At 41.8% G+C, this 20,748-nt stretch overlaps 1 protein-coding gene across 3 annotated transcripts in view; it reads left to right on the top strand.

Annotated features, from left to right (window-relative positions):
* Positions 1 to 20,748, top strand: part of MTUS2 (microtubule associated scaffold protein 2) — a 560,716-nt gene that overhangs the window by 360,685 nt on the left and 179,283 nt on the right. For all 3 annotated transcript variants that reach the window (XM_070520454.1, XM_014843838.3, XM_014843839.3), the window contains one exon: positions 12,571 to 12,732. In XM_070520454.1, the coding sequence (XP_070376555.1) occupies positions 12,571 to 12,732 (162 nt within the window). The remainder of the gene's footprint in view (positions 1 to 12,570; positions 12,733 to 20,748) is intronic.

A 20,748-nucleotide genomic window follows, 5' to 3' on the forward strand; every position in this document is an offset into this window, starting at 1 on the left:
TGAATCTCTGACTTTCTCTTCTGCCTCCAGCCAGGGAAAATGCTACACTTTTAAAGGGTTCATGTGATTAGGTTAGGCCCACCCAGATAATCTCCCTTTCCTAACATCAAATGTGTCATAACATTACCTAATCAGAGGGGGACAGTCCCTCATACTAACCTTCCTGGGGATGATGCAGAGGGTATACACAAGGCAGTGGGGCTCTGGGAGGACGTCTTAGAATCGTGCTTCCCACATACCTTGATTACATTTATCTTCAGAATTTGCTATTATTTAAAATAAAAATTTTTCTCCTTGGAGTAGCCCAGGGTTTTGTTCCTATCTGCTGTCTAACACTTTACCAGAAGTCTCCTTAGAGAAGGAAACTTTTCATAAATATTTTAGGAAACAATTTATTCCGCTTCTGCTTACGCCCCAAGGCTGCAGACTGGCCCATTCCTTCCTTTCTGTGCACCCAGCCTTTGGCGTCTTACTCTTCAGGGTGGAAAACAAAGAAGGTTCTGGTCATCATTCCCTGTACTTAACCTGCCCAAAGCTGCTACTGCCCCTTAGTTACGGCGAAGCTTTCCCCAAATTCTGTGCCCTCAAGCCCCATGTTCTGACTAATGAAGAATCCAGATTTTGCTAGTGATTAAAATGCTTCTGCTTATAAACCTTAATTTAAGGTTTTAAATTTTAAGCTCTATGAATAGTAGATATTTATACTTACTTTCTATTTACAAACATTCTTCAACTTTATGGATTTTTTTTAAAAAACAGCAACAAAATAAAAGAGGACTCGTTAGCTGGTCCTTGCTCAGGTTGGGCTGAGAGCAGAGAGAAGGCATGAATGCGTGCTGTAAGTCTGGCCCAGTGCAGACGCCGGGACGCCGTCCCCTTGGAGGTACAGAGAGACCCCGGTGTGTGCACCCCCACCGTTATCCAACAGAAGACTTCCTTTGTTGACGGATCTCAAAGGGAAGCAGCTGAAGAGGGAGAGGAGAATGCAGAAAAACTGAAGTTCACAAGGGCTCAAGCTTGGTATCAGAGATTCAGAAAAGCCAGAAGGCAAAGGACAGGCCTGGCTTCACTGCCTTGGGCTTGTGTGGAGGCTGCCGGCACCTTCCCCGAGGAATTTCCCTAAGGGAAGTGGTCAACTTATGCCTTTGCTTCTATCTCACCAAATTTCAAGGCTTTAAGGGGGCTGTAAAGTACATTTATTAGGCTGTTTATGATAATTTGCAAAACCTGTTTGAATCATGTTTGCTTGAGTGATTTTGTGATAGGTTTTTAAATAGTTGAGATTTTATTTTGCATGTGTGACGGTTGGGACAGCAGCTACTGATCATAGGTTTACCCATAAAAATGAATAGAGATAGGGTTTTCAATATTTGAAATTTTCTATTAGAAAGGACTTTCAAGGGGACCAGCACTGTGGCTGAGTGGTTAAGTTAGCACGCTCCACTTCAGTGGCCCAGGGTTTTGCTGGTTCAGATCCCGGGTGTGGACATGGCACTGCTCATCAGGCCATGCTGAGGTGGCATCCCACATAGCACAACCAAAGGTACTACAACTGGAATACACAGCTATGTACTGGGGGGCTTTGGGGAGAAGAAGAAGGAAAAAAAAAAGAAAGGACTTTCAAAACAAGAGTTGTGTCCATAAGCTAAGGGATGAGCAAATGGTTTTCTGAAGCGAGGAGAGGGGAGCCTACCATTTATTTAGTGTTTGCCACAAATCTGATACTATATACATGATTTTTTTAGTTCCAGCAATGCTTGCGCTTCTAATGTTACAAATGAGGATGCAGGTGAAGAAAAGTTAATGACTGTCCCAGGGTTGCCATGTTCTCAGTGCTGTAGCAGCACCTAACATGGGGTTCCGTGACCACAGGGCTCAGTGACCACAGTCCCCTTTCATCAGAGCCAAAGGCCGGAAAGGCACAGATAACCAAAGTGAAGAAAAGAAGATTCGCTTTGTTTTGTTTTGGTTCATGAGTCCAGTAATTTTAGTTTAAAAATGATTTATTTCTCTACATGACCCTAGGATTCTTGCAGTGAATGACGTATTCTCCACTAAACCATCATGATTTAAACCGCTTGAAGAGCATCACCATCTGTTTTCTATTGAGGTTTCCTCCATACAATTTCAGTTGAAATCAGGTGCTATTTATGTTATCAAGATGATTTTATTTGGACTTTGGTGCAGCGCCCAAGGGTTCAAGGTTTTGGACTAAGGCTGTCAGACTTCAGTCCATCTTCCCAGTTTCTGACTGAGACGGATCAGGGTAATAAACACGGAAAGCAAGGGAGCTTCCATTACCGAACAGTCGTTAAAACATTGTTGAATATCAAAGGAAGCATATTTATACAGTCCTAGTTTATATAAAGAATTAACCGAAAATTCGCCATCAAGAATTATTAAACAGTTAGCTATCAAGCGAACACAGCAGGATTTTAGATGTCACCAGTCTCATTTTCCATTAAGACAAGTACTATATTTTGACTAAATCTGTCAGTCTTTCATTCAGCTAGAGCAGGGGTTTGCAGTGGGAGTGGTTTGCCCCTAGCGGACATTTGGCAATGTCTGGCAACATTTTGATTGTCAGAACCTGAGGGTGGGCAAGGAGGGAGAATGCTGCTGGCATCCAGTGGATAGAGGCCAGAGATGCTGCTAAACATCCTACAATGCACGGGAAAGCCCTCCTCAGCAAAGACTTATGGTCCAAGATGTGGATACTGCCTTCTTGAAAAATTCCGGACTAAAAGGAGAGAGTCCTGAAGTTGTTGAGAAGCAAAACCAGAATGTTCGAAGAGAAAAAAAAAGGAATATGGCGATCTTCTTGGACTCTGGAGGAAGAGAGGGAGTTTTCTAGCTCCCAGGAGGGGAGAGGAAATTCTTAGAGTTCAGGTGATGAATATTATTTTGATATACTAGTTGGCACATATTAAACATATTGGCCTATCAAAGCCAATATGCTATTCATCACCTAAGAGGCTGTTCAATCTCTTCTCCCTTAAAGGTTTCCTATTCCCCAGAAGCTACTAAGTAGAAAGGGTTCTTTTTAAGAGTGAGGTGGTACACTCTGACTCCTTCTGGCAGCCCCTGCAGTGTTTTTAAATATATGGGAAAGGAGGTTGGGGCTCAGTGGCAATGATCCACTTTTCAACATTTGACTTGGTTTCTCAGGGCTTGAACCTGGTTTGTGCTGAGATGTGGCTCACTAAAGCAGCGTATGACACGGAATAATCCATGAGGCCCTCAGAAGCCTCGAAACAACTAATTAAACAGATCTGTGACACAAAAAGGAGAGAATATTAGAGCACAAAATCCAAGCTGTAGAAATGGAACACCTAAACTTTGTTTTTGCTCTATTAATAAAAGCTGGTCTATAAGCCCTTGATCATTTTTATAATTTCTTATACCATGTTAATAACTTCAGCAGAATTTAAATTGAGTTCAAATCAGATGTTCTTATCTTTTAACAACACCCATATTAAGCATATAATTAAAATGTTCCAGTTTAAGTATTTTCTTCAAGGTATTAACTGTTCAAAGATTCGCACGATGATGAACCAGAGTGTTCATGGATGATGGCTCAAGCTTTCAAGTATTTCCGATAGGGAGGGGGGGTTTACTAAAACTAGTCTAACTGACATAAAAGTGGAGTGGTAAAAGTTGTTTTTAATTACTCAAAAGTCTCTTGATATATCACATTAGCCGTTGGTCTTTTAAGTAACTAACCTCTATCAATATTTGACTATATTGGGAGTGTGACTTGGTATATATTAAAGAGAATTTCTCAAATCAAAAGGAAGCTTGAAGTCATTATGTGCTGGGAGTTCAAAAGTCCTGGGCTGCATGATGCTTGCTTTCATCTTCTGTGATTACTTCTGCGACTTGAAGAGAGATGGTGTGATCACCCCTGGCCTTTGCTTGCTTTGTTTATCGTCTGGGTCTTTCTGAAAGTAGTTCTGTTATCCAGAGGGGACTTGAGAGAAGACACTGTAGAGAAGGTGGCATTTAATCAGGCTATGAAGGACTTACTCATGTCACAGAATGTCACAGCTGTCGGGCACCATTCATACAGGCCTACTTTTCCTTTTGCATTTGTGTCCCTGGACTGTGAATCTCATTTACCGGTTCATCTGCACCCATATTCCCCCATTTCCTGAGCAGAAATAAGAACGACGACTCTCTCTGCTGTATATCAGAGTGAACTCCAGAAGAAGTGGAAGATTTCTGGAGTGCCTGGGGGGCGGGGGAATAGAGAGTAGAAGGACAAAGCTTTTTTTCTCCTCTGTGATGATTTAGTTGTGATCAATGTCAAAAGAGGGAAATTTGGGGTAATTATGCCTAGCCCTGGGGCACTGGGAAAAAACTACCTCTTGAAGCAGTAGGAACTTGGGAAGGTCGAGATGAGTGGCAGTGTCAGTACCCGCTATTCGCAGAGATCGTCTGGAGTTCGAGATGTCTCAAGGTTATTTCCATAGGGATTGCATGGGACCGGATCTCATGAAATTGGGGTCATGTGGGATAGATGAGGAGCTTGAAGAAATGACAGCTGATAAAAGAGACTTGCTTCTGCTGATGCTCGTGCTCATACTGGTGATGACAGCTAGCATTTAGTGAGTACTGTACCAGGCTCTTTGCAAAGTGCTTTATATGCATTTTCTCATTTAATTCTCAGATTAAGCTGACGACAGAGGGTAAATAAATAATAAGCCATTTCATAAAAGAGGCTTTATCAATTAACTTTTTAAAGAGACTATTGCTAGTAAGTTTCAAAACTGGTATTGGATTTAGTCAGAGCCTGTGGTATTCATGACTCTCCTGTATGGTACTCTTATTATGATTATTCCTGTTAACAGTTTGTGGTCAAAATCCAGCCAGAAGAGTTCAGGATCTGAGGCCCTGCAGTAGGAATGCAGTAGTTCCTGTGGAGCTAGAGGAATCACCTTCCACTTAGCACCTGGCCTATAGAAGTGTGTGCTGCCACCTGATCAGGATGCTGAGTGTAGATGAGGACATGTCCTCTGGTCTAGGACTGGAGTCATTTACTGGGCTCCTGGAGTACTGTGTTGAGAAAGACTCTGAGGCCACCCCTGGTTTAGTAAGGAGTTAACATTTGTTCCAGATGAAGTGGGGGTGGTGAAATGCGTACCGCATGTTTCTCCTTCTTTCCTTAGGACTTAGGTTACCAGAGAAAGATGGATAAAGAACCATGGTTCTTTAGAGTTGCCTCTTCACAGCCAGGCTGCCAAGAGTGATCGCAGTTATTGCCTTGGAAAGATATGAAGCCATGCGAGATTGGTGACAAGAAGAAAAGGGAAGCATGGATAGACTGATGACCTTGGAATGAGGCTCGGTGTTGGCCTAATGGGCATAATATCAATGTTTCCATTTACTGAGTGCTTATGTGTGCCAGATTCTATTCTAAGCACTTTATTTTAAATATATATTAACTCTTTTAATCCAACATCTCTAATTAGTGGGTACCACTGTTATCCTCATTTTAAAGATGAAGAAATGAGGTACAGAGAGATGAAACAACTTGTCCAAAGTTAGAAAACTAGTAAGAGCTGGTGCCAGGATTTGAACCCAGGCAGTCTTAACCACTTAACTATTAGCCTCTCAAACTTTGTCAACCCAGAGCTTAATGCTTAAGATGAGACTAAAGCAACAATCGAAATATGATATAGTGAAAAATATTAGGTAAATGCTACCTTCTCTTGGGGAGAGGGGGTAGTGGTGCTTGGGCTGAAAGACCCAAAAACCATTAAACTTGATAAGCTCTGATGTTTATCTTTCTATGTGTTGTTTTCAAAAATGTTTGAAAACCACCACACTGTCCTATAGACAGTCTCCACCTTTAAGCAGCACATGCCCCACCTTGGCTGTGCTCAGCGTGACTACGTTCACAGGAGCTGTTGTGGAAAGTGTGAAGCTTTTAGAGAGTCTCTGGGCTCAGAAATTGAGAAAAAGAGTGATGAAAGGAAGCACTGGCCCCATGGGACAGATTTGCACTCAGTACTTTCTTCATTCATGAGCAAATATTTCTCCAGCATAGCCTTGTTTATGGCGGGGCAGGAAGTCACAGGGTAGAGCCCCACCTGTGCACAGTTTGCACTGTGCTGGATGTGGCGGCAGGAAGTAAGGCAGGCAAAATACTTTGGAACCAGATAATGGAAGGATTTGAATGCCAGAAAGAAGAGTTTGAGCTTTATCTGGAAGACTACGTTGAGCCACTTGTGTTTTAGGAAAAATAGTGGGGCACAGTGAGAAGGATGAACTGAATGAGGGACCCAGGGGAAGAGAGGAGCTGATGCCAATCTCTCTCCAAGAGGTGTAAGGGGCTGACTTGGGTGCCAGGCATAGGAGCGTGCAAGGGATTTAAATTTCAACTCCATAATGGAAACGGAAGCACACTGACTTGCATTGGTTGATACAAGGGAAAGAGAGGTTCAGGATGATTCTGGCACGTTAGTTCCAAGTTTCTAGAACAATGATGGTCAATAATAAAGAATAAAGGAGATCGGAGCCAGTGTACAGCTGAGAGAAATGTTTACTTTAGATGTTACCTCCTCTAAGAAATCTTCTCGAGTCACTCCGCCTAAAGCAGGTTCCCCTCCTTCACCCTGGAGTCTTTCCTCTAGCTCTGCCCCTTGTGTTTCTTTCATAACTAGTCACAGTTTGTGGTGGTTTTATTTGTCTGGACTTGCTTGTGGTCTGTGCATCACCCCCACTGGAATGTAAGTTGGCGAGAACAGGACCATGTCTGTCCTGTGCCCCCTGCCTGGTGTGGAGCCTGGCACATAGATGGCTTAGTCTACTTCATTTTGACAAAGAAACAGCTTTGCTGAAATGGTAAGATAGCAGGTTTACTTTAGCTCTTTAGTGTGAGGAATGAAATATACACCTGGATTAAAATATGCAGAAGGTGGGAAATAAAACATTCAGTTGGTACTTTAATAATTAAACTAAATTTGGCTGCCAAGTGGTGAATGCTGCTAAATCAATGAAAGATGCATCAATTAGGCAATCATGCAGCCAAAGCATTGTACAACTTGATTGCCTGGGATTGTTAAAAAAAAATCAGTGAAGAGAGTAGTTTAATCATTATACTATGGATAAATATTCAAAATCAGTGGAACATATTTCTTACGGTTTGGCTGTAATGCCCCCATACTATTAATAACTGTTTTGCTTTTCTTCCTCAGCCTTCCCCTTAAGAACCTCGTTCTGGTCTGGTTAGTATTTGTACCTCATTGCCATTCTTCCTTCTTTTTAAAGTTCAGGCTCAGTGATTGGCATTCCTGGTAAATGAAGTGGTGAAAAGAACATTGGAATATGGGTCAGAAACCCTACCTTCTCACCCTGACTTCAGTCACAGTCAGACTTGTCCTTGTGAGAAGATTGAGTGGGCACCACTCATTACTTCATAGGAGGATATCAAGTATCCTATAAATCTACACTTCCTCCTCCTGGTGCCTAAAATTCTGAGAGACTTTCATTCCTTGAGTGCAGCCTTTTCTGGCCCGAGTTTGCATGTGTCTTCCTCTCTCTGTGGTGTAGGACCAGAGCGGCTGAGACTACACCTACTTTGGAGGGAGTTGATGAGAAGGGTGAAGGGGTTTGGAGATGAGTTGAATATCATCCTCCTCACATAGGAGCCTGAGTGTTCTGCTATAATGAATGGGATGCAATAGTGAGTTTGAGAAATATTCTTTTTGTTTTATACAGAGTATGCCCTCAGGAGACAGAACAACACTGGGACAGACTGGTTGGGATCAGCCGTAGGCACAGTGTAGGCATATAGGACAGGGAATAAGAATAATGACTGCATGAGAAAAGAACACCAGGAGTCCCTCAGGGGAGAGGTGAGACCTGAATCACAATTTGAGGAACTTGTTCCAACCAGGGGATCGAGGAAAAAAAACTTATGTATGAGATTTTTTTTCATTGAGATATAATTCAAATACCATAAATTTACCCTTTAAAGTCTACAGTCCAGAAGTTTTTAGTGTTTTCATAAGGTTATGCACCATCAAATTCCAGAACATTTTCATTACCCCAGAAAGAAAGTGCTTACCCATTAGAAGTCACTCCTCATTCTCTTTCCCCCAGCCCCTAACAACCACTAATCTGCTTTTGCCTTTATGGATTTGCCCATTCTGGACATTTCATATAAATGGAATCATACAATAAGTGGCCTTTTGTACCTAGCTTCCTTCATTTAGCATAGTGTTTTCAAGATTCGTCCATGTTGTACCTTGTATCAATAATTCATTCCTTCTTAGGACTGAATAATATTCCATTATATGGATATACCGTATTTTGTTTACCTATTCATCAGTTGATGGACATTTGGGTTTTTCCCATTTTTTGACTCTTATGAATAATGGTACTATGAACATTTTTGTACAGGCTCTCATGTAGACATATGTTTCCAAGTCTCTTGGGCGTAAACCTGAGAGTAGAGCCACTGGGTCATATGATAACTGTATGTTTAACATTTTGAGGAACTGGCAAACTGTTTTCCAAAGCAGCTGCACCATATTATAATTCCATCAGCAATGTATGAAGATTCCAGTTTTTCCACATCTCCACCAACACTTATTATTGTCTGTAATTTTTGTTACACCCATCCTAGTGAGTTTAAAGTGGTATCTCTTGGTTTTGATTTGCATTTCCCTAATAGCTAGTGATGTTGGCCATCTTTTCATATGCCTATTGGACATTTGTATATCTTCTTTGGAGAAATGTGTATTCAAATCCTATGTTCATTTTTAATTGGGTTGTTTGCCTTTTTATTGTTGATTTATAGAAGTTCTTTATATAGTCTATATACTAGACTGTTATCAGATATATGATTTGTAAATATTTTCTCTTATTCTTTGGGTTTTCTTTTCACTCTATTAATAGTGTCTTCTGAAGCACAAATGTTTTTATTTTGATGAAGTCTAATTTATCTATTTTTCTTTCATTACTTGTGCTTAAGGTGTCACATCTAAGAAACCATTGCTTAATCCCAAGGTCATTAAGATTTACATCTATGTTTTCTTCTGAGTTTTATCATTTTAGCCCTTGCATTTAGGTCTTTGATCCATTTTAAATTAGTTTTTGCATATGACGTGAGGTAGGGATCCAACTCCATGAGATTTTGCTAGATTCAGTTGATCAACTCAGGATGTTCAAACACTGCGAGGAATGGACTCAAGGAGCTGTCCCTGGAGGAAGAAGAAGATTGCTTTCTCCTAGGATTTGGTGCTGAATGAGCCTGTTGTCCTGATGGTTTAAACAGAAAAATGTGTAGCAATTAGGTTTATGTATTGAACTGAACCCAGCCAGATTCTATAACCATGAGGAATATATACAGTGCAAATTCTCACACTCTAATGAAGGAGATCTCACTTTCCAAAGAGTAAGTTGATAGTATGATGGTTTGGAAATCTACTAAAGATGGCCTCTATCCAGCAGTGAAGCAGGAGGCTGTCATGCTTTGGTTACTATGATCAGAGGGATACCTTCATACTTTGGTGCTGATAATGTGACAAACCTGGGGAGCACCACTGGCATGGAACAAGGAAAGGAATTAGGGAAAATAAGCTGGCCGCTCACAGAATTAAGGATGGTGTAGGAAAATTTCCTTTGTGGCATGTGATTGTTTACTGAAAATGTTGTCTTTTGTCCTTACCTCATACCCCTCAGCTAACATTTATTAACCCCCGTTCGCCCTGGTCTCTTACATTTCTGCATGTCTACTGAACAGAGATGTTGACAGCCCCAGCCAATAACTGTCAGTATTGCTTTAGCTCAAGATAACCCCACAGATTTTGATCCCCTGTGGAGTAGTGCTGCCCCTTTTTAGAACCACCTATTTTGACATTTATTTTTTTCAAGATGTTTATTTTTCTTTATGTCTCCATCATTTAACATAGTGCCTAGAATATAACTGGTGCTCAGCATGTTTGCTGAAATCTGTGCTTGCTCTTCCTTCAATTACGTTGCAGTTGAGAAAAAAGACAATTGTATCCTTCAATGGATACAACTTTTTAAAAATTGGCTTGCGTTAGCTCTTTTAATTCTCCCAACACCTGTGTGAGGTTGCTTATCATTATCCCCATAACAAATGAAGAAACTGAGGTGCAGAGCGGTGGGGGTAGAGGCCGTGGCATCCACACCCTGCTTGTCTCACTCCCGAGTCTGCACCACTTATCATCTGGCTCATTCACGTCGGGGCAGATGAGGGTTGGTTGGGAATGAGATGACTGAACTAGACACATGGACCACTTCCGCTGGCTGAATCCTCCAGAACATTTTTCTGGCTCACACAAGCACAGTCTATTTATTTCCAGTTGTTTCTTCCATCTTATCAAGCGATGGTTTAATGCTGTCTGCATTGTTGCAAAGTACCAGAGCATTTATAGAATTCAGCAGCCATTTCCAAATTCAGAGTACTTCTCATTTACTGAATAATATGTCCTTAATGACTGGCCACCTTAAGCTGGTTTTCAAAAAATGGTACTGTTTACTGCCAACTGTATCCCACAATAATGGACAAAAATAAAGTTTTATTTTATTATTTTATTTTTTGGTAATTCAAGACCTGTCTCTGTGGGGAGTACATAGCTTCCTTGACACTTCGTACTTCAAGCGACTGAATTACTTCCCAGCCGGGAAGGCGGCCAAATCTCTAAACTGACATGTTCACTGAATAATAAATTTCATGTGCGAGAATGATGCCAGGCGCAAGAGGATTTGATAAAAGGGCATTTGAACCCTACCAAGGATATAAAACATTTCCCTTCATAAGAAACTTGAATAAATTGTTCAATAGAAGACTGTGTGAGAAGTTTTGTGCTCATTTCAGCTTCTACTACACATTTCGGTGAATAGATTATTCTGGCAGTATGGCAGCAGTAGGCTAAACATTAGATAATTCCATGTGAAATGTTTCTACTGGCTGAGCCCCTCTGCCCTGCGCCCCATTTGAAATGTCCTATAGACCTCTGGAGATTCTCTGAGCTCCAGGCTTGGACTGGTGAGCCTACTCCGTGATCCTGAAGCTGACTGACTCACTGCTTTATAAACGCATGGTGTCCCTTTCCTGACTAGGTTTGGATCAAACAGGTGCTTGTTCTTCTATCTGACATTCAGGATCTGACAGCGCAGATCCTTTGGGTGGAGTTTGCATGGATCAGATGCATTCTCCTAGCACTGCTGAGACCTATTTAAAAACTTGCGCAGCACCATACAAGACTACTAGGGCATAGGTTCTGTGTTCGGAAATAGCACATTCATTGTTTTTCCTTCCTGAATACAGTTTTCTTTAGAAACAATACTAATCTCACCAATTTTAAATAGATTTTCAGGTCTTCAAAAGGAGAAAAGCAACAATCTCTTACTCCAAGCGGTTGAATAAAACTCTTGGATGTTTTGAACACTAAAGCCATTTTAATAATGTTATCATTTTTATGCAGGCCCTATCTAAATAGGGTGTTATGACTATGCCTTTAAAATGATGAAAACAGAAAATTTAATCTTTCCCTAAAATTCTGTGTACGTCTTGCAGCTGTCATTGCTTATTTTTCACAGTACATGGTCACATTCCTAACTGGATAGTTTTATTCCAAACAAGCAGTAATCTCAGTATAGTCAGGCTCCCTAATTTAATAGATTAGGCCTCGCGGCTGTACTCAGAGGTGTATTTAGAAGATATATCCTTTAACAGGGAATAGATGGTGGTGTCATTGTCTTGAAGAGATTACAAATGTATAAACCACAGTAGGCTTGGAAAGACCTGGGAGAAAAATTTGGGCCACAACCACTTTGCGCTTTTAAACCTGACACACATCCCAGTGTGCCATATCTTCAGTGTCAGAGCGGTCGATTATAAACAAGCTGTCCTATAGACAGAGTCTGCTTCTATATTGAATGGCAAGCTGAAATTATCAATAACTGTCTTCTGCCTTTAATTCAGGGTCTTCTCAGTTTGGTGAGGCCTCAGGTTTTCAAAGAAAAAGCTTTCATGAATTTCTAAGAGATTCTCTGTCTCCATGCTCCCCACCCCTCTACCTTCTTCCCAAGCCTCTTATTCTAAAAGTAAAATTAGCTAGGTTTCAGGGGGTTCTGAATCAACTTCTTGGACTATTGGTACATGTATGTATTCTTATTCTCCCTTCTCCTGGGTCACTCACACTGTTTTTTAAACAAGCGTTGCTCATTCTCTGTGAGTTATCAAGTAAGTGTTCATCATATACCTATACAGTTACGCATCCACATAAGCAAAACGTGTGTGTGTGACTGTGTGCATCTGTGTAAGATCTTCGGCGGAGTGAGGCTGCTTATGGCTCTTGTGGAGCCCCCTGCACAGGGGATTTGAGTGACAGACTTTTCTACAGTGACTAAAGGGAGCTCTTTTCCACATCCATTCCCAGAAGAGTACTTTTCAAGCCACTCCCTGAGAGTCAGGTGAAGTTCTAAAGCAGATGATGGCATTAGGATTGGTTGACAATTGCAAATGGTGGGGGGCGGGGGTCCATCCATTTTTTATGAAGTTCTAATTAACACACTGTCTGCCTCCCACAGGTTCAACCTTTGGGAATGAAGACCAGCCGGCTCTGAAGGCAGCTCTGCCTTCCAAAGACGCACCCAAGGGGGCCAGCCGGGCAGCCCCTCCAGCATCCTCCAGTGTGACGACACCCCGCAGGAGTTTGCTTCCGGCGCCAAAATCCACATCCACACCCACTGGTAAGACGTTCTGCCTTGGAGAAGCTCCAAAGTGGAGTGCCCTTTCTGCATTAAAATGTCTTTTGAAAGTCCCTGTGTAGATCAGTTATTTAGAAGGAATAATAGATTAGTTTTGAATGGCATTTAAAGTAAATAATAGTGATACCACTATTTTCAAGGCACTTTCATATATTCTTATATTTAAATTCTCACAACTGCCTCTCACTCCTCCCCTGACTGGTGACCTGTTGAATCACAGTTTCGATTGCAAAAAAACAAGAATCAAGTTATTTTAGGCAGATTAGCGTTTGGCTCAGGGAAGCAGGCACTGATGAAATCATTGGAAGGACTGTAGCAGCAAGCTCCAGACTGTGCCTCCAGGATGAGTGTCAGCACCCCATGGGGAACTGCTGCCTCTTCAAAGGTCTGGGAGCTCCATTCCCCTTGCTGGCTCCAGGCTTGTACCACCAAAGCTGGGGTCCAGGGATCAACAGCTACCTCAGAAGGGCTAGCTCCAGAGCCCCACTGCCTGCTAGATCCACACTAGCTAGATGGATGCCCTGTGTTCTGCCCCTCCACACCCATGAAGCTAGTGACCAGACGTGGGCAACTCAAGGATGCAAAAGTGTGACAAGTGAAAGTGCTTGTCAGCAGAAACTGCCAAAGCAGCCCAAGTGGGCCTTGCCCCACTTTCTCCTCCCACATCTCACACAAAGGCGTCTGTTTGCCTGTAGGGATGTCCAAGCATGACATTCTTAGCTTTCCATCTTCTGCACTATAGGAAGGCACACTAAGAGGAAGAGAATGAGTGTTGAGCCCTAATCCACTATAGATGGCTCACCTATATTGGTATTTATTCCTCCATATTTTTCCTCTATGCTCATGTATGGTCACGTGCCGCATGACAATGTTTTGGTCAACAATGGACTGTATATAGGATGGTGGTCCCATAAGATAGTACCATATAGCCTAGGTGTGTAGTAGGCTACACCATCTATGTTTGTGTAAGTACACTCTAAAGTATTCACACAATGACAAAATCACCTAACAACTCGTTTTTCAGAACATGTCCCCATCATTAAGCAACACATGACTGTAATCATATACCACTGTATATTCATATACATGCATATGTGCTTGTATGAATTTCTAAAAATAAGATTACATTATGCCTATTTTTCTGCGTGTTGCTTTCCTTACTCAAAGTATGCCATAGAAATAAATACCTTCAAGTCAGTGATATGGCTCATTCTTTTCAGTGGCTACCTGGTGTGGCTATACCATGATTTATTCAGCCATTTCCCACTGATGGGCATTCACTTTGTAACTAGTATTTGCCACTATAAACAATACTGTGGTAAAAAAAAAAAAAAAGAGTTTGAATATCAATAAGATTCATAGCTGCTGCAGTGGATTAATACTCACCAAAATACGTGAATGTTCATGAGAGCATGATGATACAAAAAGCAAGTCACTTTGGAGGATGCTGGGAAACTACCTATTATTTTGAAATCTGGTAAGGAAAGCACTGAATAAAACATTTTAGCTCCTTCTCCTATTCAGTCTGTACCTCAAGATAGCCAAATAGTTAATGAGGGGAAGTTTCTCTTTATAAAAATATTCTAGCTAATAAATAAAATATGATAGACATCACCTTTTTCCCAGCTTCTAATGAATCAGTGGATGAAGGCAGTCATGATCAATTGAAAGAGACAACCAGACATTATGAACTGTACTGATGGAAATATATACAACGTTATAAGTGAATTAGTCTTGGGGGGCAAAAATGAATCTGTTCTAGCCTCTAGATTTAACTACTAATTTACTGGAAATACAAAGGACAGAGAAGCATATTAAATAACACCATGAGAGCAGAATCAGCAAACCAAGACTCTGGAAGACTCTGTAGGACAAACCAGCTGATCTACTCAACAATAGCAGCAACAACAAGGTTGCAAAAGTCAAAAGGCAAACAAACAAACAATTTGGGGGGAGAAAAGGAGATGGAGGGGGACCTGTAGATTATCAAGGACTTAGACATATCAGCCAATTGCAAAGTATGGATCTTATTTTGGAATTTAATTCAAACACACACACCAAAAAAAAAAAAGATTTGGAAGATAACTGAGGAAATGGGAACATTGGTTATTAGATGATGTTAAGGAGCTACTGTTAATATTTTGAGCATGATGGTAGTATTTGTGTTTTTTAAAAAGTCATATTTTAGAAATTCATTTATATGAAATGGTGTGCTATCTGGGATTTGCTTCAAAATAACCCAGGATGGTGGCAAGCACAGTTGATGTGTTATAGAACAGGAAACAACATAGGCCACACATTGCTTGTTGTTGGAGCTGGGTATTGGAACACATTAAGTTAACTAGATTAGTCTCTCTGCTTTAGTGTGTGTTTAAAGTGGTACATAATAACATGGTAAAATGTGTCAAGACAGTGGCTGTTTTTGTGGAGGTAGAGTTAAGTGGAAATAAGGTATTTCAGGTGTGGAGAAGAGAGGGAAAAGCAAGCAAAAGTGTTTAAGACCATAAAAATTTCATTATTTTCCCAAGTATTTCTGCTACATAGGGAATTTTTGAAAGCTATGCAATTTTGATAGCAAGAATTCTCTTCCAGTTTGTTACTTCATAAAACACTTTAACATAGTCTAATTTGATCCTCACAAAATGCTGAGAGGTAGGCAGGGAAAGTATTGTTTTACAGATGGGGAAACCAAGACTCAGAGGTGAAATGACTTGTCCAGGGTCATGTGGTGGCATCAGGAAGCAAATATATATTGTGTGTGTTTCCAGCGCTTTTTCAATAAAATGATTATAAATATCCAGCTGGGGAGTATCAGAATTCTCTCTGTGGGCTACAGTGTGTCTGTTACCATCAGATTTCATGTGCATGAACTGGGGAGGGTGGTAAACAAAATGGTGCCCAAGATTTCTTGCCTCAGACTAGGCCCTTCTGAGATCACCTGGTTAGGAGTTCACCTGGTGTTGCCATGACCTCTGTGTGGTCTTTCCTTGGCTGAGCATACCCCACACACAGTCTGCAGGTATTCCTTAAAAGTCTAAATAATGCCCAAAGAGAAGTAAGAGGCTTTCCCTAGAAACTGAGATTACACGTGTGTGAAAACATTCATCCAGCCCTCCCGCAATGGGAACACGTATGTTATTTTCTCCAGAGGCAAAGTTTAAGTCTGTGCTTGCTTGTTCCTTCTTATGATGAACTATCATTTTGTTTATTGAAAACTCAAGTAAACACCCCTTCAAGCTGTCCTACAAAGCATCTAGTAGATCTACTGGACTTGTTTTTCTAGATAAAAATTTTATGATGGTAATAATTACTTCCTCTCCCATTCCAGACCAAAGCACGTTGTGTAGTTGCTCTTCCTTCACTAATTCAGTGGCCAGGTCACTGAGTGCGCTGGGGGATGGAATGTTCTGGAGAAGATAGATGAATGAGACACAGTTTGTTTCCCCAAAGGATTCACAGGCTGATGGTCAAGAAGCACAACGAAATAATCATTGAAAAGTTGATAAGTGTTATAATAAGCTACTTATTATACAGCCTAATCTGTGTAGCGCCTGGTGAGGAATGGCTGGAGGTTCCTCACTTAGGCGACTGGGTGGCTAATACTGCCCTGACTAATAGACTGGAGGCCAAAGGAGGACAAGTTTAGAGGAAAGATGATAAATTTAGTTTTGGATGAGATGATTTGGAGGTGCTTGGGAAGCACCCAGATAACAATATCCAGTAAGCAGCTGGAAATAAGAAGCCTGGCGCTCTAAGGAAAGTTTTGGCTTGGAGATTTAGATTTGGGAGTCGGTAGCTTATAGTCACTGCTCTGGGCATTGAAGCTACGAGTGTGTGAGTTCCTGTGGAAGGATGTAGAGCATGCACAGGAAGAAAGGTCCAAGAGCAGACCCCTGGTAACACCAAATGGAGGTGCTGACAGAGGGGCCCATCTGAGGAAACAGGGCCTTCAGAGCACAGAGGGGTGAAGGGCAGCTGAGGAAGTGGAAGCCATGGGTGCAGATGGTTCTTTGTTGAAATGGAAAGACAAAGGGAAGGAAAACAGGCTGCTCACTTGAAGGGGAAGCGCAAAGGAAGTTCTTGTTGTTTAGGATGAGTGAAACTTAACCTTCCTGTTTAGAAGCATCAAGAAAAGAAGGAGGGGGTAAAGGTGAGAAAAGCTGATAGGGGTTGGCTGAGGTCTGCTAGGTGGTGGGGTGGCACTGGGGAGGGAGGTCGGGCCTGGTCTTGGAAAGAAGCGCACCTTCTCTTTGAGACCAGAGGAAATGATTGAGCCTACATTGCCTACGTCGCCAGCTGGTTCATTACTGACGATGTCAGAAGAGCAGTGCGGCCTAATCCGTAATCAAGGAGTAGCATCTACACCTGGTCTCAGTATTTCAGATGCTGCTTTTTAAGAGGAGAGGATAAAATACTGCAAAAAAAAGCCCCATTGGTTCTTTGTCCTAATGGTTAGTTTACATCAGTGCTTCTAAATAAATGCAGGTAGAATGTGGGGATGGGGAGGGGGAGGAGAGGGCAAGGTGCCAGTTTTTTAAAAAACAAATATGTTTTCCTATTTGTGTATAGTAAATTAAAGTACCCCACCCCTTTTTTTCCTACTGCATAGCTGTAGGAGGTTTTGGTATGGGGTCCGTGATGCTTGTCTAACTCGAGGACTGAGCAGTAATTGAAGCATATAATATAAACCTTTTAGTTTTTGCATAAATGAGCCTAAATAGCCTTTCCCAGCAAAGCACAAGTGTGGACTAAAGGACAGGGGTGGGAAATGCGTTCCACTCCCGGCCAGGAGTCTGGATGGGCGCCTGTCCCAGCTCCATGCGTCCAGCCATTTGACCTGGGGCAAATCAGCAGTTAGGGAATCTTTTTTTATATTTCTCATTGGTTAAAAAAAAAACTGGGAGGATTATAGTACATACTCCATGGGATTGTTTTCAGAATTAAAATAAAAGAAAGGTCGTAGAACAGAGGAGGTATTTAGTAAATGCTGTTTGAATCTAAATCCTTTAGATAAAAGAGGCCTGTATATTTTCAAAGCTAGGAGAGAAGAAAAACTCAGTGAATAGCCCCTGAAACGCTGTTCTGGGCCTTTCTCTAAGTGACTCTTTTGCCACCTTTCTCCATAATTATTTAATATTTACTTCTGATGTTAAAAAAAATTCAGCTGAGTAAATATGAAGATCTAATTGGCTTTATTAAACGATTCATGAATGGGCAGCATCCCACCTAGCAACTTCTTAGAAGGGCACTCGGAGGGGTTGCACAAAATGGAAGGTTTTTATAGGCAGGAGGGTGGAGCGAGGGAGCTATTAGCAAAAGAAAAGAAAGGATTGTGGGGACAGGACCATCAAGGGTTTTATCAGGCAGATTGTTGCCTCTTTTTCCTCTGGGGGATGGGGGGGCGCCTCCAGGGCAGGTTACCTTACTGGTGCTTGACCGGAAAAGTCCATACTGGTCGATTCAGATTACGTTTCTGGGAGAACTGGAAACTGCAGTTAGCTCAGCGATTGAGTCTAGTTTGGTGTCATGGCCTTTAGCACAAGTGATGCCATTTGGGGCCTGTGGTTTTCTTTTTAACCCTGGTTAAAATGTAGCTAAATTTTCCGCCATGTTTCCTTCAGGCTGGGAGTTTCCTGAAAACCCATAACATCCTGGTGGCCCTTTCTTGCAAATCTACGTGCTGGGGAACATTCTTATCGCGCATGATCCACCCCGTCCCCTCCCCACACACCCCATTCTTTTCTCTTCTCCGTCCTCTGGTTAACATCTGTTTTTCCTGCTGGTCTTGACCTAAATGTTGCCTCTTCAGGGACCTTCCCCTTCATGGCTGTCATCAGAGTAAGATAAGATATTTAGTAAGTAAATACTGAGTAAATATTAATTAATCGCCAACAATAGTTCCTGACACAAAGCAGGCTCTCAGTGAATACCTGTCGAATGAATGAAAGTTATAACTTCCTAATAATTGGGGGCATATGTCACTCTGAGTGCTCAGAAAGTACTCGTGACTTGGGGCAGGTGGTTATATAATGAAGCAACAAGACAAACCAGTTCTTTAAGATAGGTGCTGCCCTTTCCCTCCTCTCCTAGAACAGGCTCCAGCAGACACCCCAAGAACCCCACCTGACTGCCCTGAGGTCGGCTTCTTAGGTATTGATGGCAAATGACAGAAGCCTCACCAGGTAGAAAGAGCCGCCAGCTGACCCCATCACATCTCTTCCTCCTCTCTCCTTCCCAGTTTCCTCTCTCTGTTATTGTTAAGTCTGCCAGCCCTGCTCTGTTAGTCCCAGGCTCCTCCTCCAGGGTCTGTGGTCAGGGCCCCAGCTGCTGGAGGGCTGGACAGTGGACAGAGTTCCTGAGTCTTAGACCAAGTCTGCTCAGACACTTACTTCAACGATGCGCTAAGGCTCTGTATTTGACTTTTCAAAAGACATAAAATTTCTTATGCATTTTCCTGTTGTTGGCATAAAGATGAGGTACTAGGGTATTGTAGAACAAGGGTTAACAACCCCCAGTTTACTTGGTGGAGGAGCCCACACTAGTCACGGTGTGGACGCTTGGCTGTGGCCCTGTGAGCCAGTGCAGGCTGGCTGCCTCCCCCCTTTTCCGGATGGCGCCGTGCCCTCTGTTGACCATCCTCCTCGGCCTCAGCCCAGCTGATCTCAGGAGGTGGCTGCGATTGCAGTGCTGCTGGTCTAAGATGCATTTGGTCCATCTTTCCCCATCATCAGGAGAACAAGCTCAATAAGGAGAGGCTGTATGTGTTTTGTTCCTCACCTCAGGTAAGGACAACACATGCAGTGCCTAAAAACCCAGAGAAAGATTAACTGAGTTATCATGGAGAGCATGGATTGGCAAAATAAAGCAAAAATCTCATTTTTAAGATTTCAGTACTTTCTCTTCTAAATTTTATCTAACTCCAACAGCTAAGACTTCCTTGTATCTCAAAATTATTGTTGTTAAAAGGTAACTTTTATTACTGAACTTTAGCCTTGCATTTATTCCATTGGTTTGAATTTCTAATTTAAATGACATCTAGTTTCTAAAACAAAATCAGCTTTCACATTGCCTTGTTCTGTCATGAAGCTAAGTAAAAAGTAGAAGGTAGGGCTGGCCTGGTGGTGTAGTGGTTAGGTTTGCCCACTCCACTTCAGCAGCCTGGGGTTTGCAGGTTCAGATCCTGGGTGTTACCTACACACCACTCATCAAGCCACGCTGTGGCGGCATCCCACATAAAATAGAGGAAGATTGGCACAGATGTGACACAAGTGACAATCTTCCTCAAGCGAAAAGAGGAGGACTGGCAACAGATGTTAGCTCAGGGCCAATCTTCCTCACGAAAAAAAAAGAAAAGTAGAAGGTAGGCCTGCAGATTACAGTTAAATCTCAAATAATTGAATTTCTAGGGACTGTGAGGTGTTTGGGTTATTTTAATTACTTAGGTAACACCAACCCTTGTTTTAGCCCGTGTTGTTGGAAACATTTCTAAACTCTGATACTTTGCTTCTTTCCCTTAGTGATTCCAGACTGATGACAGCCAAACTCTTGTATCTTTGAGTCATCTGCTCAATTACTGTCATCCACGATTATAGACGCCACACGTACCGACAATAGAACATATCCTGGGAGTACGTGGGCTGTTTCCTTTAACCTAGATTTCTCACGTGAGACTTCCTGTGAGTGACTTTTTTCTGGTTCATTCATTCAGCAAACGTCTGAATGCTTGCTTTAAGCCATAGGTGACTTGGATTCAAGGATAATGAGAAGAGTCCTTGCCCTGGAGGGGCTCACAATAAGGTAGACAGATTTGTAAACTAATAATTAGAGTGAGAGCAAGAGATTTGTAATCTTATCCGCGGGATTCCAGTTAATTCTAGCAGACCAAGAATTCGTGGTAAAATGGATTAAGAAACAAATGACCTGAAAAGGTTTAAATTGAATATAATAGGTTTTTATTTTTTTATTTAATCACTGCCTATTTAATTTTTCTTCAATAAT

The sequence above is a fragment of the Equus asinus genome, chromosome 11, assembly GCF_041296235.1.
Source record: "Equus asinus isolate D_3611 breed Donkey chromosome 11, EquAss-T2T_v2, whole genome shotgun sequence".
Taxonomy (NCBI): Eukaryota; Metazoa; Chordata; class Mammalia; order Perissodactyla; family Equidae; genus Equus; species Equus asinus.